At 41.3% G+C, this 19,385-nt stretch overlaps 1 protein-coding gene across 1 annotated transcript; it reads right to left on the reverse strand.

Annotated features, from left to right (window-relative positions):
- Nucleotides 1–5,753: 5,753 nt before the first annotated feature.
- On the reverse strand, nucleotides 5,754–6,635 carry LOC119731421 (somatostatin receptor type 2-like). Its single transcript, XM_038204590.1, has one exon. It carries the CDS (start codon nucleotides 6,633–6,635, stop codon nucleotides 5,754–5,756), a length of 882 nt encoding a protein of 293 aa, XP_038060518.1.
- Between the last annotated feature and the right edge of the window lie 12,750 nt (nucleotides 6,636–19,385).

Here is a 19,385-nt window from a genome sequence, read left to right on the forward strand (position 1 = left end):
AGTTGATGTCTCAAAACCGCCAAACTCACTGGTTTGATTGGAATCCTGCTGCAATTTTACAATTTTAACGTGTTTTTAGATTTGGTTATTGTCGAGGATAAGCTTTATGTGGCCTCTCTGGACTCCCATATATTTGCAGTCATCAGCCGACATTTGAAGCAAAAAAATCAGGTAAAAAAAAAAAAAGCCGCGTCGCCGCACCACCTTTTTGGGCAAGCTCCATACCAGAAACCGGAAAAGCGCAACTAGAAACTTTGTAGGCCAACACTTGTCACTTTTTATGCAATATAAGCCTTATTGTATTTTATACCATAATTAATGCCAAGTTCTAGCCAATACATTACACGCTTAATCTTTCCAAAAATCTCATAAAAATTAGTCTCCAGTTATTCAAGTGGTATGTTCCCACAAATGAACAACTAAGCAAAGTTTAATACAAATAGTTAAATTTCCAGGAAATGAAGGACTCTTGGCTTATGCACTGCTTCACAAGTTTGGTTGTCTCCAGCAAAATATAATGCAACTCTAATAGCTCTAACTGACTGAATTTTCTGGTTCGTGAACTCTGATAAGTTCAAACTCAAAGGAGCTCTCATTAGCTCTGCCGCAGGCTGGCTATGCCCTATTTCCTTTGGCTTCTAATTCTCAATAACAACCACTATCTTCGAGTCCGGCCACTGTCTTCTATTCGGAATTTCTCTCAGCAAGTGCTTTCTCTTACATTTGCCTACGCTTGTAAACCCAAAATAAAATTAGTCCTGTGCATACATTAACATGATAAGTTTAGTCTGTTCACCCAGGCTTCTCCATGCCTATTTAAAATTCACATTTAGTATTACGTAAGCTTCATTGGCCAATGAAAAACTAGTTGTGGCTTAATTATTTAAATATCACAGGCTCAACAAAACATGGTTTGGCTAGCTCACCTATCCCCAGAATGTTGGGTATGAGAGCCTCAATAAAAAAAATAAAAAAATGCGTTACCCTCTACATAAAACACATTCCAACTGCAAATGTACTAGATTCAGGCCACATAAAAATAAATATTGTTTCTACAACCAATAAAGAGTAAATTCGTTTTATGAAAATAAAGTCACTCTGTGACACCAGTTTTACGCCCAAAACATGTGTGAAATGGAGAAAAAAATAGTGTGTCACTTATTTACTTGAAACTGAATGACTTGTGATGTACTTGTGATTGATTTGTGTTGTTAAGGGACGACAAAGGTACGTACGTTTAATATAAATACTTATAACGCCACGTTGAAATCTCATCATGCTCATGTTTAAAAGGATCGATTCTACGATTACAACTGTAAGCACCGTGTCGCGTGTTAAATAATGACATATTCATGCCAACTTCCTATTTATCTGTTGTGTCAAAGTTGAAAACATTTGAACTTAAAACATAGACGTTATGGCAAAAATACTATTTTTGACCCAAAATGGGCAAACTAATGACGACAAAAATGTCGTCATAACGTTAATGTGCAATTTGGTCCAATGTGAACAACCAGATTCAGATTCAGCACTATCGAATTAGTACAGTTGACCTTATTGCAAGTTGACACCAAAAAGTTAAGACGAACCTCAGTCAACTTCCAGACCTGATACAGATTTTGGCCCATGGTCTTATACCGACGTTCAGCCAACTGTTCTCTTCTGCACTGCTTGTGTATCTCGTCAAACGTGATTGGTGTCAAAGTCGTAACGGACTACTTAATGCGGGCAAAATAACATGCAAACGATGCTAACATGTCTGGGTTGTCTGTATATTGCCCGTTGGTATGATGTCACACATAGCATGGTATGTACATCTAAACCACTTAGACAAATATCCCCGTCCTATCTTTTTGGGGTTTGTTTTGCTGTCACAGTTTACAAACACCGTGGAACACGATTTGGATGCGCGTAATTAAATCCCATGCGTGATTACACAAACATTATGTCGTCTGCAGTCAATTTAAATCTCATCCCTGGTTCACCTTACTAGATTCTTTACTTTCCTGAAAGTAAGGAGTTTCAATTTCCTTGGTCATTTCCTCCAGCATATTCTAGTTTCTGGTTTACTTGAGACAGTAGTAGTGATACCAAAAGTTCGTTATCAAATTACGATTATGTTTCCTTGTTCATACACTAGTCACAGTCACAAGTTGAAAGATTTATTATCAGAAAGGTATTATAGCTACAAAGTCATCACGTGTTATCATCGAGCATGAACCCAAATGATCTCCAAAGTGGGCGGGTGCCTCAGCCAGACACTCAACCACAGTGGCGTAAATAGCTGTGCCGGCGAGTGGGTGGCGTGGGGATGGCCAATATCCAACAATTGCGGTTGAGCTTAAAACCTTGCGGCTGAGCTACCGGCCACCCGGTACTTCTACCGGCCGGTGATGGAAGCCGGGCCGTAAATTATTTTTTTTTCCTACCCAGATCCGACAATATCGAAAGACGGCGCTCTGTCTCTCTGCGTTATGCATATTCATGATGTCCAGGGCTTTAGGGAATAAGTTATATATTTTTTTAGAGAATAAGTTATATACAACGAATAAATTGTGTTTAAATCACCGACGACTGGCAGCTGATTCGTGGACTGGTTGGGAGTAGTCCTGACTTCTAATCAGGTGATCCCAGTGAGCGTTTTTCACTTCTTCTCATTTTACCTTCTAAATAACTAAAGTCAGGAGGGAACATTGGGTCATATTGATAAAAAGTAGCATTTGCTTTTACTGCCTATTTTCAAGCATTTACTTGCATTGGTTTAAATAAATATTGAAGCAAATACTTTTCTGGAAAGCAATTGCTAAAAGATAAAAGTATTTAATTTCTTCGACTTGTTATCCTTTGCTAGACTAGAAGTGTTTACTTCATTTTGTATGAATAAAAAGGAGTAAATGCTTCAGATTATAAGTATTAACTGGTCATTTTTCAAGTCTGGGTTGGGACTACCTTGAAAATATAAAGCAAATACTTCTGCGCAAACGTTGTTGCATTTATTAATTTTAATCGCGCCAAAATTAACACAAGACTAAATAAACTACAAATAATACCATACATTCTATTTTGAATAACATTAATGCAATTTTTTATTTTTTATTTCATAACTAGAAGAACAATAATTTCGTATTTTGTGCACGATATGAGAAGGGTTTGCGTAAAATTCAGTGCGGCAAAGAATGATTAAGGATAAACTTCATCCAATTTACAATTTTCATGAATGATGAAAGTATACTTTCTGTATTCTGCAACTGGCGAAAAGTGTCATCATTTTTGCTGGATTTGAGGATCAAATGTACAACTACATGTACTAGCACGTTTGTTTATCGTGTAAATCGAGGACTTTTTTTTGTTCCTCTTCCCTTTTCCTTTTCTTGTACTTAATTTTTTTTTTTGCAACAGCTCTCATTGGTTTTGTACACGTTTTCTAATCGAGGTAGTTCTCGATTTGGTTCCTGTCCTCGATTCACCGATGATGTTCCACGTGTGTGTCCATACACCCCCCCCCCCAAAAAAAACCGCTTTATGCATCACCTTGATTTGGACTTGTAAACCCTACTTGAGTGTGGCTGTTCGTACACACACACAAAACCCTATTGTTGACAACCATTTGTCCATGAAAACAATCCAACAGTAAGAAGCATTAGCTACCTGTTGTCTAGTAAATGCTGAACAGTAAAATAAAAAACACTTGTATTCCTACAGAATCAAGCATTTGCTTTTCCTTTATGCCTATACTCCAAAGTAAATGCTTGTACTTTTTGCTTAAACTTTCTAGCATTTGCTAGTTTTATACACACGACCCATGCTCACAGGACGTAAAAAAATTATCTTGGGTTTGTGTTGTGGAGAACAATGCATTCGATATGCATGTAATGGACAAATCAGAAAATGGGAAACAGATGTCATATTGGGGAAAAAAACAAATACAGCCGAGCCTTAGGGAGGGGCATGGGCTGGGTAGGGTTGGGTATATTTATTTAACGAGCAAAGGGACTGCACTACGGGGGAGTTGGGTGGGGAGAAGGTCTATCTTTGATGGATGCAGGGGCGGATCCAGATGCGACTCAAAGGAGTGTAAGCTTTCAAGGAGGGGGTAGGGGTAGCAGGCATGTGCTACTTTGTTTTCCGCAACATTTCCTTGTACTGCGGCCCAGGGAAACAGACACTTTCCCTGGATTGGCCAAGATTTTGTTAAGCTACTTTTACCACTAACAGGTCGGGAACAGCACATAAATCTTAGATATAAATCCGCACTTTTAATAAACTATATAGACGCACAGCCATGTGTTGCGTATGAAAATGTTTAAATTGCCAAACAATTTTTTTGAATCTGCACATCATCTCATTTTTGTTAAGTTAGCCTACATTATGTACAATAATATTCATGCATGTTATGAACATTACTACCTAGTTAAGATTATGTGCACCCCTCCCCTTTTAAACTTATTTTACAACATCCAGTGTGGTACCAGGATTTTGCAAGCACGATCTACTCGCAAGTGTTGACACGATTTACGCCACTTGTTAGGATTCCAAATTTAGGTACCCGCATTGTAGGAAACATCGCAGAAAGTTTGTTGCAGAGAATGACATGTGTGGGAAACTTCAATCCAGTTAACGCCACAGGGGATTTCAGCGATGTGTGACTTTTAGTCAAGCTGTACAAAATCGTCACAAAAGTCAATCACTATTAACTTTTTCAATCTTCTTCAATCACTCACAAGCAATTTAAAGTTGACCGTGCTTACATTGTTATGCATAGGCGCCCTAAACAATTATTAATGCCAGTCAAGGTACAGGGAATCACGAGAAGACCAACAAGAAGAGTAAATATTCACGAAAACGGAAGGCATGAAATGACATTTCTTTGAAACATTAACAGTACACATTATACGTTGGAGGGAAACAAGCACCTGGCGAGGAATTCCAAAGAGATGCAACACGTGGGACAAAGATTTTGGAATATTATTTTGTTCTGCATCTAGGCGGAACCGGGGGGGGGGGGAGGCGCAGGGGGAGGCGCCACCCCCCCCCCCTCCATTTTTCCCAGGCCAACAAAAGGGCCCCTGTACCTCAAACGCACACAGTGCACAAACAAAACTGTACCTCAAACGCACACATATGAAAGTATATGATCGCGCCAAAAATTGTCTCTTCTCATGTAATGCAAAATGCCCCTCAAAAACACAAGTACCCCTCTCACATTAAAAAGACTGTGTACTTTCTCGAGATGGAAAACTACCCCTCGAAAGCACAAATACCTATCTCGCAATAATAACATTATGCCGAACTTGAGATGAAAAATTGGCCATCAACAACAATAGTGGCCCTCTCGCGATAACTGGTCGAGATGGAAAACTGCCCCTCGAAAGCACAATTAGTGCCCCACTCGCAACATTAAAATTGTGCCCCCTTTCAAGATGGAAAAGTTGCCCCTAAAAACAACAGTGCTGCGAATAAAAATCACAAAGAGCGAGATAGACAAAGTATTCATCATTTGTTCCTCGTCATATAGATTTATAGCAAAATGAATGGGAACATAATTATTTCCCTCCACTTTCACACCGACTGAAGGTGCCCCCATTTTGCATTTAGGTAATAGCAACAGCATATGAATGAGGTCAGGCGGAAAGTCGGGTTTATCTCTCAAACACTCTGATTGGAGGAACCGGGTTGGACAGTCTCCATTCTTGATACATTTTATGCTCTTACTTGCGATTGAATCGACTAAAACACTGGCTGGACGTCGATGTTCAGTGCGCTTGGACCGGTGATCCTTGAGCTGCCTTCGCTGGTGGATTCACTCGAAGTTCTATCTGCTCCGTCTGCTGCGGTCGGCGGCAGCGGCGGCACTGTCGAAGGAGCTTTGCCAGCGGGGGAAAAGCCTCCAAGAAAGCCGCTCGATACTGACTGTTCGTCACGCTGTACAACAGAGTATTGATGGAGCTGTTGATGAGGCGAAAGATAGCTACGCAGACCTGCACGTCAAGACCGGTCCAGTAGATATCGAAAGCTTCTGCTACGGATGAGTGCCTGGAGAACAGGAGTATAAGGACGATGACAAGGTAAGCGATGTCCAATGAATTGAGAACGAAGAAGACAGCAGTGTTGATGACCAGCATGCGGGCGACGGGGTAAGCTCGACGGGTTTGGCCTTCTTGACGCTCTCGGTCGGTGTGGCATAACTTAATAACGATGTAAATATACGAGGAAATAGTTGTGGTAAACGTTGCCAGGTAAATCAGTAGAAAGATGACAATGATTACTTCAGTGAAAACCGCATTCGTGACATAATTCTTATCAAATGCCAGTCCTTCCAAAACGCTCATGACAACTGCCACTACCCAGACGCCTGCTGATACCTTGGCTGCTCGTGACTTGCTCGCTCGCGCTCTCTGGGTTAGCGGTTGGCGTACGGCGGCGAATCTTTCAACCGCTATGACAGTCACGAAGCAGTACGAAGCAATCTGCATCGTTGTAGAAGCTATGCGTGCGGCCAGGTAAACGCCTGAAGCTACGTGTGTTTCTTCTGCAGCCCATGCTGTTGACATGGCTAGGACCAGATAGGCAGCGTCAGTCACTGCTAAATTCGATAAATAGACGTTGATGATCGAGCGCATGGACTTCACTCGCATTACTACGAAGAGAAAAATAAAGTTTAGCAGGATTCCGATGGGGCCGATTATTTTATCAAATTGACAGATTATGTTGCGGTAGTCTTGAGCTTGAGCATCGAGATCACGGGAAAGCTGCCTCTCGTGGGGTGTAAGTCCATCGCTATGTTTTATTGTTCGATTCATCTTTTTTATAGGACGACGTCTTGACAAGCCTGATTCACAAGTCGAAATGTATCTTCATTCACAGCCATATCATAACTCATCTTTGGACCGAGCAATATGGAAAACAAAAGAAAAGAAAGCGAGAAACACTGGGCATGCAGTATAATCAACTCACTCTTCGCGCCTTAAATGGGAATGTCCGGAAAGTTAGTTTTCTTTTCGATCACCAGATCCAATGGAGTTGAAGGAACTATCTCGTGAATTGTGCATTTCTATACTCACTCCAAGGGTGAGCTCGACCCTCTGGAGCATGGGTTCTCGGAGTTCAAATTAATGTTTGGGTTGCATGGTTGCCAATGTGTAATTTACCCTACCCTCTCTTTCCACCTCACACCACTACCCTCAATCCTACCCTACACTATACTTGCTCGACCTATTCCAATGTGTCCTTTTCCTACCCTCTCTTTCCACCTCACACCACTACACTCAATCCTACCCTACCTTACTACTTTGCCAGACCTGTTCCTATGTGTCCTTTATCCTACCCTCTCTTTCAACCCTCGCCCCACTACTCTAAATCCTACGCTACCTACCTTACCCGACCTGTTCCAATGTGTCCGTCCGTTATCCTACCTTTTCTTTGAACCTCACCCCACTACCCTCAATCCTACCATACCCTATACCTTGCCCGACCTGTTCCAATGTGTCCGTCCGTTATCCTACCTTTTCTTTGAACCTCACCCCACTACCCTCAATCCTACCATACCCTATACCTTGCCAGACCTGTTCCTATGTGTCCTTTATCCTACCCTCTCTTTCAACCCTCGCCCCACTACTCTAAATCCTACCCTACCTACCTTACCCGACCTGTTCCAATGTGTCCGTCCGTTATCCTACCTTTTCTTTGAACCTCACCCCACTACCCTCAATCCTACCATACCCTATACCTTGCCCGACCTGTTCCAATGTGTCCGTCCGTTATCCTACCTTTTCTTTGAACCTCACCCCACTACCCTCAATCCTACCATACCCTATAGCTTACCCGACCTGTTCCAATGTGTCCTTTATCCTACCCTCTCTTTCAACCTCACCTCACTACCCTCAATCCTACCCTAACACTATACCTTGCCCGACCTGTTTCAATGTGTCCTTTTCATACCCTCTCTTTTCACCTAACCCCACTACCCTCAATCCGGCCCTACCGCCCTACCCTATACCTTGCCTGACCTGTTCCAATGTGTCCTTTATCCAAACCCGTATCATTGCACAAACCATAAAATGTAGGCCTTCATCATTGGAAAGCTTATTCAATGTATCTTCATATGAGCCCAAATTCCAGTTTTCAAAATGTGTCCACTTGGTTTATGCCAGAGTGTCACAAATATACCGCAAAATCATGGCCACAGTATTACAGTAATGCGTTTACGTGATGACTTTGTAGCTATTTAATACCTTCCAGCGATTAAATTGTTCAACGCGTGACCGTGATCATAGTGTAAGTACAAGGAAACACAAGCGTGTTTCGATATTGAAATTTTGGTATCACTACTATGTTGTCTCAAACAAATCAGAAACTGTATATAGATATGCTGGGGGAAAAAACAAGTAAATTGAAACTTCTGACGTTCAGAAAGTTAATTGATTCCGAAAACTTGGATCAAGGATGGTGCCTAAAAGTAATATACAGCATTAGCTTTGCTGTAATTTTGAGAAATTGATGGGTATGGTATTTTATAGCAAGCATTGCTACACTGATAAGTATGTTTAAATAATTGGGGTCATTGATGCTAAAAAAAGACAGAACATGTCACTTTGGTTCCTACTTCAGACAAAACGGAGCAATTTACAGACGTCGGGGATTTGTTAGGTCAGGGAACCAGACTAGCTGGTTCGCATTTGCTACCAACGGGCAACTGACAGGGAACTCAAACATTTAAGCATCATGCATATTGTCTGCCCTCGTTAAACAGTTTATGTCGCTACTTTTAGGAATATACATGCAGTGCGGAAGGGAACAGTTTGCTGAAGTTGACATCACGTGACCATTACATCTAATTTGTAAACAAAATACAGAACTAACATTCGGGAGTTTAGGTTAATTAGAAATGTGTGCATACCTTTGGCCAAACTGTGGGGGTGGCCAGGGTTGGGATCAGGTGGGGGTGTGATGGGGCAGCGTATGGATGCAGGGTGTAATTAGGTTCAAACCACATGACAAAGATTGCAGGCGATTTTTTTTATATTTTCATTTTATTAAACCAAATCCAGTGTAGGTAATTTTAAACTGCACAAACCCATGCTCCGTGTTAACCCTTGGTTCGAACTTACCCTTGGAGCGAATCGAAAATGAAAACTATCCGATTTTTAGTGCGAACAGTGAGTTGTTTATATTGCATGCCCATGTTTCTCGCTTTCTTTTCTTATTTCATATTGCTCGGTCTCAAGACGAATAATAATCTAGCTATGCATTTCGACTTGTGAACCAAGACTGTCGAGACGTCATTCCGTAAAAAAGATGAATGAAACAATAAGACAAAGCGACGGACTGACTGCCCATGAGAGACAGCTTTTGAGTGATGCCGAGGTTCATCGGAAAGACAACGACATTATAATCCGTCAGTGTGACAAAATCATCGCCCCTATCGGAATCCTGCTAAACTTTATTTTTCTCTTCGTTGTAATTCGAGTGAAGTCCATGCGCACGATCATTAACGTCTATCTGTCGAATTTAGCAGTGGCCGACGTTGCCTTTCTGATCATATGTATGTCTACAACATGGGTTGCCGAATACACCCACATAGCTTCAGGTACCTACTTAGCTGTACGCATAGCTTCTTCAACGACGCAGATTGCTTCGTATTGCTTTGTGACTGTCATCGCGGTTGAAAGATTCTCCGCCGTACGCCAACCGCTAACCCAGAGAGCGCGAGCGAGCAAGGCACGAGCAGCCAAGGTATCAGCAGGCTTCTGGGTTGCGGCAGTGGTCACTGGCGCTTTGGGTGGACTTGCATCTCATAGCAAATATGCCACGAATTTAGTTTTCCCTCAAGTATGTTTTGTCATCTTTCTACTGATTTTCCTGGCAACGTTTACCATAACTATTTCTTCGTATATATTCATCATCATTAAGTTGTGCCACACCGACCGAGAGCGTCAAGCAGGCCAAACCCGTCGAGTTTACCCCGTCGTTCGCATGCTAGTCATCAACACTGCTGTCTTCTTCGTTCTCAATTAATGGACATCGCAAACACTATCATCAGCCTGATATTCCTGTTCTCCTTGTCACAAGGGGTGATAGAAGTTGCCGATATGCACTGGACCATTCTCGACATTTTTGTCTGCGTAGGAATCATTCGCCTCATCAACAGCTCCGTCAACACTCTGGTGTACAGCGTCACGAACAGTCAGTATCGAGCGGCTTTCTTAGAGGCTTTTCCCCCGCTGGCAAAGCTCCTTCGACAGTGCCGCCGCTGTCGCCGACCGAAGCAGACGGAGCAAATAGAACTTCGAGCGATTCGAACAGCGAAGGCAGCTCAAGAAACACCGACCCAAGTGCACTGAACATCGATGCCAATCCAGACTTTTCGTTGAGTTAATCACCAGTCAAGTCCAAAGTCAGACACAGTATTAAGACCACGAATATCAATGTTGGAGACTTTCCAGCCTGGTTCCTCCAATCAGAGTGTTTAAGAGAGAAATCAGACTTTCTGCCTGTTCTCATCCATGTAATCTTGCTATTTTTACACTGTTGTTTTCAATGAACACATTTTTGGGTTAACAATTTGAACAGAGAAACACTTAACTGATAAGTGTCTTCCTGAAAATGTCACCACATCAACAGCGCCCTGAGTTATCCGAAAAAGCATAGACAATGTTAAATGTTGAAAGAAGTGCATTATTGAATGAATTTAATCAAAATGGAATTTCAAATGGTTGTTATACTTTTCAGTGAAGTAGAAAGTTGAACGAAATGTGTTCCTAACAATTCCGCTTAATTGCTTTTGGACATATTTGAACTGGATGACACATCTAATATTCTTTACGTTACGAAATTCATGGCATTTCCTACATTTGGGTATGCCTACCTTCAGTTGGAATCATCGCCAGTGGCGTAGGTTCGTGTCGACAACTGTGACTGCAATATCCTGGCACCACATCGGACGCTGTAAAAGAAAACTTGAAAAGTGTGTGTGTGTGTGTGTGGGGGGGGGGGGGGGCTGGACACAAATTGACAGTAGGTGGCGCTGTTCATATTGCAATTTTGTATATTTTGTTCACCTCTCTTTCCACCTCAACCCACTACCCTCAACCCTACCCTACTCTATACCTTGCCTGACCTGTTCCAATGTGTCCTTTATCCTACCCTCTCTTTCCACCTCACCCCACCCTCAATCCTACCCTACCCTATACCTTGCCCGACCTGTTCCAATGTGTCCTTTATCCTACCCTCTCTTTCCACCTCACCCACACTATCCTCAATCCTACCCTACCCCATACCTTGTCCGACCTGTTCCAATGTGTCCTTTATCCTACCCTCTCTTTCCACCCTCACCCACACTACCCTCAATCCTACCCTACCCTATACCTTGCCTTACCTGTTCCAGTGTGTCCTTTATTCTACCCTCTCTTTCCACCTCACCCCCACTACCCTCAATCCTAGCCTACCCTATACCTTGCCTGACCTATTCTAATGTGTCGTTTATCATTCCCTCTCTTTCCATCTCACCGCACTACCCTCAATCATACCCGGCTCTTTACCTTGTTCGACCTGTTCAAATGTGCCCCTTGTCCTGTTTTCCAACCTAACCCCTCTACCCTCAATCCTACCCTACCCTAAACCTTACCCTTCTTCTCTCCAAGTGTTTTTGATTGTATTGTTCGCTTCGTTACAATGTTTGTTCAGTTTTCAATGTATTGTATTTTATACTTTTTTTAAAATAATGTACACTGGGAATTAAATTTTCATGTAATTATTTAGCAAATAAATCTTGAATCTTGTATCTTCAATCTTCAATGTCCCCCGACAAGGTATCTAAATTTTAGATTCTAGTTGCTTTGTGCTGCAATCCGAGGCGATTCCTGGCCACTTTTCCGGATCTGTTTGAGTAGGAGTTTTTGATATTATAAGGATTTTTTCATTGGTTTTAAATATACTCTAGCTCTTAGGAAAATAAATTACATTACGGCATGGTGTCCGGGCCCGCTTAATGGACCCGCAATAAATTGGATTCTAGATGCTTTGTGGTGCAATCTGAGGTGATTCCTGGGCAAATTCCATCCGACTTGCTTGAGTAGAAGTTTTTAATATTATATGGAGAAGTCGTTCATTTGTTTAAAATATACGCATGCTCTTATTTTCTTATGTACTCTTTGCATATGTTGTTTCCTTTTTATTTTGGAAAAGGGATAGTATGTATAATTCGTGAATTGTTGAAAGGATGCGTTTTGATATTTGCTATTAGTTCCTCCAAGTTTTGTCAAAAGTTATTATTTTTAGTTTTCAATATTAAGTGCGAGGAGGAAAAACCGCTTGAACATTTATTTAACTATACATTGAATTCAAGTTTGAAATCAGTGTAATTTAATCAAAGTAAACTAAAACAACAACTCCACAGCTAAATACTAGGTTCACCTGTCACCACTCTAGAATTTGGCTAAATTATGTTTTTAATATATGAGAGGAATGGCAACCCCGGATCCTATGGACACGCCAACAGACAGAATAAAAGACGGGAATAAAACAACTTCTAACTTTCTTCAATAATATTTAAAAAACGAAACTTCACAACTTCTTCTTTATATATATACAGCAAATATCTTACAATTCAATTCCTCTAATTTCACTTGAAGTTGATAAAACTCTTATCTTCACTTTAGTTCACTTCAACTCGAAATTATTATTTCCAACAACTATCAAATGGTTAAATGCTCCCGTGTAATCTTATTCGTTCACAAACTAATTTCAATTATATTAAGAACTTGCTTTCTGTGGTACGTTAAGTTTTCCAAACTACACCAGTTGTACTTAATTCTTGTGCTTTACAGATTTAATAAAGCTTATTTTAGATACTCTCCAAAGCGATGTTGAAGCCACAAGTTGCCCACTAGGTTGCCGGACTGGTCTGCATACACGAAGATCTACATCAGTGTCACGCTTCAATAGCCTGCTTCAAAGCCTTGTCTACGATACGGCTGCTGCTAGTCAATGGTAGACTCCTCTCCAGTCGGTGTTACTTCCGACGGATCACTCATTACCAAATAAAGAGGCCATCTAAAATAAATATAAGATCCAAAACCTTTCGAGATTTCTCGTATTTTACATAAATTTACACATCCGTACCATCTCTACATGATATCTGGTTGGCTTTTCAAATCCTCAAGAAATATCTCATGTACTAAAATCCTTAACTTCAAAATTATCAATCAGAATAACTGACTTTTTCGTTATATTTCTTAACGTCAAATTCAAGATTTGTTGTTAACGATCAAAAATTCTACATTTCTACGATCTTTGACTTCTCTTGGTCGTTTCAAAATCATGCTAGTAAATAATAACTTCTAAAGATCAATCCAATCTTCATTTCAAAATCAACTTAGTCACCATCAATCTTTAAGATCACTCCAGTAATAAAGATTTGTACAAAACTCAAAAGATCACGTACGGTAATTTAGCTGGGCGAATACTTGGGGAGGTGGACGGTTGCTATGAGATGTCAAGATGACTGGGACGCTATGACGCTGGAATTTGACCTGGATTTGCCAAATTCTGGGAAACAGAATTGAACTTTCCGTTTTCCCGCTGGATCAAATTGATCCAAAAGCTAAATCTGCTGTCATCAGATTTCAGGTGCTAGGGCAAGCTGAAACCGGTCTGGGATTAACCTCTGGAGCATGGATTCATATCAGTCAAGAATAAATCTCATTGGATTTTGTTTTATAACATGAGAAATAGGTACACCCTGAGTCAATCCACCCTCCCCCGCCCAGTCCGGCCCGGCCCGGCACAGCACATCACGACCCACCTCACCCCCACATACCCCACCCCACCCCACGCCACCCCACCTTGGCCAACTTTACATACACATTTCTAATTGATCTAAAATTACAAGTATTGGCCCTATAGACCACGTTTGTTACACTAATTGTTTAAAATGCTGTGGCCACGGAATGCCAGCTTTCAGCCAACTGTTCTCTTCTGCACTGCTTGCTCAAATGTGATAGGTGTCAAAGTCGTAACAGACTACTTTACGTGGGCACAATAACTTGCGAAAGATCGATGCTTAAATGTCTGGGTTGTCTGTCGGTTGCCCGTTGGTATTATGTCACACGTAACACGGTCTATCTTGAGATCTAAACCACTTGAGACAAAATTATCCCCGTCCTATTTTTAGTTGTCACAGTTTACACCTTAAAATACGTTTTGGATGCAGGGTCATGACATCTTGTTTGATTTCAATGATTCCAATTCCTTGAAAATTGCGTGACTATACACTATTATGTTGCCTGCAGTAATTTAAAAATCATTCCTGATTCATCTTAATGGATCCCTTAATTTCCTGGACGTCAGAAGTTTCCATTTCTTTGCTATATTTCTCCAGCATATCGTATACAGTTTCTTGTTTGCTTGAGACAATAGTAGCGATACCAAAAGTTCATTATCGAAACATTATTGAACGGTAAGTCTCATTTATGATATGTATTTTTGTTTGAGAAAAGTGGTATTCTTTCGAACGCCACTGGCATTGAGAAGCATTGTTGTTTGTGAAAAGTGTGAGTTTGTAAGTGTCCAATGATGGCGTAGTCTGGTGGTAGTACGGGGAGGGTTGTACGGGGGGAGGCCTCGGCCCGAGTTTGGCCGTGTGTTTACTTAGCTAGGCTTAATGTGGCCAATTTACTGCATGCTGCATGACCTCCGCAACTACAGGCCTCACTTGGAACATGTACCTGAACATGTTTGTAGAACTTTGTCAACTTTTGATTTCACAATTGGGCTTTGTTGGTGGTTTATTTTTGGATTTTGCTTTAGTTTGTTTTAGTCCTAAGCCTAGGCCTACTACTACTACTCAGTACTAGCTACAAAAAAAAACTGCTGCATTTGTATATAGGCCATGAAATGTACGTACATTCATTCCATACAAATGATGCAAACTAAATCTTTGTGGTAATCTTAGAACACGGCACATCATACTAAAAACTTCCTTTAAAGAAATGGCTTTCTTACTCATAGGCAAAACAAAATTAATTTACTGCAAATCAAAGACCAATAACCAACTTAATAAAGAAACCCTCAAATCAAAATTAAAGACGTGATCAAGTTCAAGCCTCAGGCCCAAAACCAAAAAATACAGGCAAAGACTAAAACCTGAAACCAACACAGTTAGAATAGTGGATCTAAGAGAATACACTCTGGCAGAAAATCACATGACTCGACAACAGACATGAACCCAAGCAGGATAAAGAGGAAACTAATACATTGATGACTGTCATGACTGTTCAGTGTCTCTGCTGTTCTGCTGAGATAAAATCATATGCCGGGGGGGGGGGGGGGGGTTCACAGAAATACAACATATAAGACATGTTTCGTTGTTTGGCATGTTTGGTTAGTACTTCAGTAGTGCATTCCGCATAAATGGGGTATTGCAAGTTTTCTTCACCTTAGTCGTTATTCTTTTCTTTCTAACTCCTTTACACAGGACTCCCGATGACACCCACATCACATGACCAGCTCCAACCATGCTCCAAGCATGCTCCAGTGCATGCTTCAACCAGTTCCTAAAGCAATAATCTCAACTCAAGACGAAGACACCTATTCTTTCCAGTTCAACTGCAAGATTCCTGCTTTTTCTCTTTACCCATTCAAAACACATTTTCCTTCTAGCCATAATTTTATTTTTAGAAGTCATGAAATAGTGCAAAAAAAATCACTCTTTTCTGCTGTTTGATGTCCATCCTTTTTTTAAATTATATCCTTGGCTTAGTTGTACCCAAGAATAATGATGGAATGATTACCCGATAATTACTGGCCAAGCAGACTGTGTCGATCCTGGCAAACTTATTTGATAACAAAACAATGTCTTTGATTACCAAATTACATAATCACTCTTAAAATTTCACAACAAAATATTCATGATCGCATACCCCTCCGTTTCTCATGAGTTTTTACCAACACTCATTAAAAAAATGTTGTCCTGTAACTTACAATGTCACTGTCATTATTTATGATTACAGCTTTTAACACAAAAAACTGCAATTGCACAATAACCTTTGGCCGGCTTTCATGGAATGTTTGTGCCTATGGTAAACAAGCCTGGACCGACGTCCCTTGCGAAAATTGCTCCTAAAACTGACTACAATTATATCCCCTGAGTTTTGTCGAAGTACTACCCTGTACAGTAATGAATGCAAATACATTATTACAAAAAAAATGTGTGTATACCTGATTTCATTTTCACAGTTTTGTAATAAATACATTTTAAATGTGGTGCTTGACATAATTATGAAGTGCTCCAATATGTCCTTTCTTTTAGTTTTACTCTCTTCTGCAAATAAACGTGTTACGATACTTTGCTGTACAACCCCATCACCATAATAAAAACACCAACTGCTATAATGACATTAACTTCTACTTAATACATAAGAAACACCCCCTTCACCATAACAAATATAAATTGTTGCCCACTTCCCCGGAAATATAAGTGACCATTCACAGGTGTAACATAAATAGGCATGGGCGTCGCGGGGGGGGGGGGGTACTCCCCCCCCCCCGGAAAAGCCAAAAACAAAAGTCATAGTGGTGTAAATTTAATGGGTTGGGGGAGCAAAATGTCTCTGCCCCCTCTAAAACTGATAAATCGAGAATGTGTTGAGAAAAACAGGCATTTTGTGGGCAAAAATATGTTTTGCCCCCCTCTAGAAAAAATTCTGGCGACGCCCACACAATACCCAACCCCCACCCCCACTGGCTGCCCCCTCCTCTCCTCTGTAGTGAGAACGATGGATACGACGTTGTATAGGCCACGATCAAACCGCGTTTCATCTAAATTACCTAATTGTACAGTTGGTGTATACGTCCTTGATGGTTTGGCACCTTGAAAATTCAATGTTCAAATTGACTGGACAATATTCCTGCACAACATTATTTATGAGCTTTATATAATGAGACACCGCATGAGACAATCGCTCGGCAATGAATACTTAATTTCATTCAACTGTTGACAGGAAGACCTTCCTAATCGGCGCGCAATTTAAAACATTTAAACGGTATGAATCCCAGCACAAACATAAACCTCCACAATATCAGCGATTTCAATATCACCATCTCCCCTCTATAACAAAAACCATTTCTCCCCATCCCTGGAAATGTTTCTCCCCATCCCCGGAAATATTGGTGACATGGTCGACGGGTTTTACGGAAATTGGGCGTTCCAACTAGCACCCTTCACCCTAGCTAGCCCCTTCCCCTATATTGACAATATGTCCTGAACCCTCGCACAATCTCCGCAGGAAACGTTATGTACGCGCACGTTGAACGCAAATATAAATTAGGCGAGACTGATGGCGAGTCCAAATAGGCTCGCGCCTCGCGTGCAGCAGAGGGTATGATTCTTTATTTGACTTAACAGTTGTTTGGAGTTATTAGAGTTTAAATTCTCGAGATTTCATTGTATACAGTAATTATTACGAAACAGTCAACTCTACCCATCTAGCGGGTGCTAGTGTATAAGTATGTGAGCAGCCAATCAGAGTCTACTTCAGAAATTGCGACGCCATTTCGAGCAGACAATTCGGCCTAAGCTGTTGATTGGTAAATTTGATGCCATGTTTTTGTAATACAACAATGGGTTACCTATGGCTCTCCTATCCTCATTCTATCACACTCCGCCAGGGGCCACCATTGTTGAAGGATTATCGGGTTACATTGCTCAAACGCCTATGAAGTTCCGTTTGCCGGCAACGTACCATGTACAAACTTTACCTGAATACATCCATTGTATGTCTAGCAGAGAGATAAGCCGTTGTAGCGTGAAAATCCGACTCCATGAAATGTGGACTCATTGGTAGTACTGCGCACGCGTGAGTACGATACTATGCTATTTTTAGGATCGTTTCGGGAGAGTGACCTGTCAAGTGCGAGGGAACAACCGATAATAGGAAAATAGGGGTCCTATTTTCATAGGAGTCGGATTTTCATCTGACACCGGGATTACCGGCAAGAGCCCCTACTGCTGGCCAGTGCATATGCATACTCTTCTGACTTGGGGCTGAGGTGGGCAGTGACCCGTAAATAATGAGCTCTCTATGGATGATGGGAATCAACCGGTTACTCGCCGGTTGGATAGATATCTGACCCCTTACTTCTTGCGTCATATACCAACGGACGACCGACAGGCAACCTAAACATTTTTACATGATGCCTAAAAGCCTATTTTGCATGTTATTTTGCCCACATTACACAATTTACGTCACCACCTTTACACAAATCATATTTCAAGGGATATACATGCAGTACGGAGAAGATCAGTTTACTGACAGTTTACATCACGTGACCACAACATTCAATTTGTAAATAAATATGACATGGTCTATAGAGCTAGCACTCGGGAGTTTCGGTTCATTAGAAATGTATGCATAACTTTGGCCAAACATTGGGGTGGGTGGAATCCGGTTGGAGTGTGATGGGGCAGGGTGGGGAATCCAGTGTGTATATTAGGTTCAAACCACACGACTTAAAGATTGTAAGCAATTGTTATTGTTTCTCCTGCTATTAAACGCAATATAATAGGGGTAATTTGAAATGCACGGACCCATGCTCCGTGCGAGTTTAGAAATACGCAATTGACGACATAGGGCCTTGAACTCCATTGGATCTGCTGATCGAAATGGAAACTAAGTTTTCTGACATTCCCATTTAATTTATAATGCATGCCTATGGTTCTCGCTTTCTTTTGTAATTTCATATTGCTCCGACAAGAGACGAGTTAAAATCTCGCTATCAATGTAGATTTTGTTTTCAAACATTTCACATTTCGACTTGTGAATGAAGCCTGTCAAAACGTCATCCTTTAAGAAAGATTAATGGAACAATAGGACATAGCGACGGACCGACAGCCCACGAGAGACAGCTTTTTCGTGATGCCAAAGCTCATGCGCAAGACTACGACGAAATCAGCCGTCAGTTTGTCAAAATCATCGCCCCCATCGGAATTCCGCTGAGCTCTATTTTTCTCTTCGTAGTAATTCGAGTGAAGTCCATGCGCACGATCATCAACATCTATCTGTCGAATTTAGCAGTGGCTGACGTTGCCTTTCTGATCCTAACCATGTCGAGAGAATGGGCTACAGAATATACACACGTAGCTTCAGGTGCTTCTCTAGCTGTTAACATAGCTTCTACAACGATGCATATCGTGACTGTCATAGCGGTTGAAAGATTCTCCGCCGTACGTCAACCGCTAACCCAGAGAGCGCGAGCGAGCAAGTCACGAGCAGCCAAGGTGTCAGCAGGCGTCTGGGTTGTGGCAGTGGTCACGGGCATGTTGGGTGGATTCGCAATTGATACCAATTATGTCACGAATTCGGTTTTCCATCAAGTATGTGCTGTTATTT

This window comes from Patiria miniata, unplaced genomic scaffold (genome assembly GCF_015706575.1).
Source record: "Patiria miniata isolate m_02_andy unplaced genomic scaffold, ASM1570657v1 HiC_scaffold_23, whole genome shotgun sequence".
Classification (NCBI taxonomy): Eukaryota; Metazoa; Echinodermata; class Asteroidea; order Valvatida; family Asterinidae; genus Patiria; species Patiria miniata.

Bases quoted from the DNA above. Each gene is read 5' to 3' on its own strand.
- LOC119731421 (XM_038204590.1), bottom strand. From the start codon at position 6,635: ATGCGAGTGAAGTCCATGCGCTCGATCATCAACGTCTATTTATCGAAT.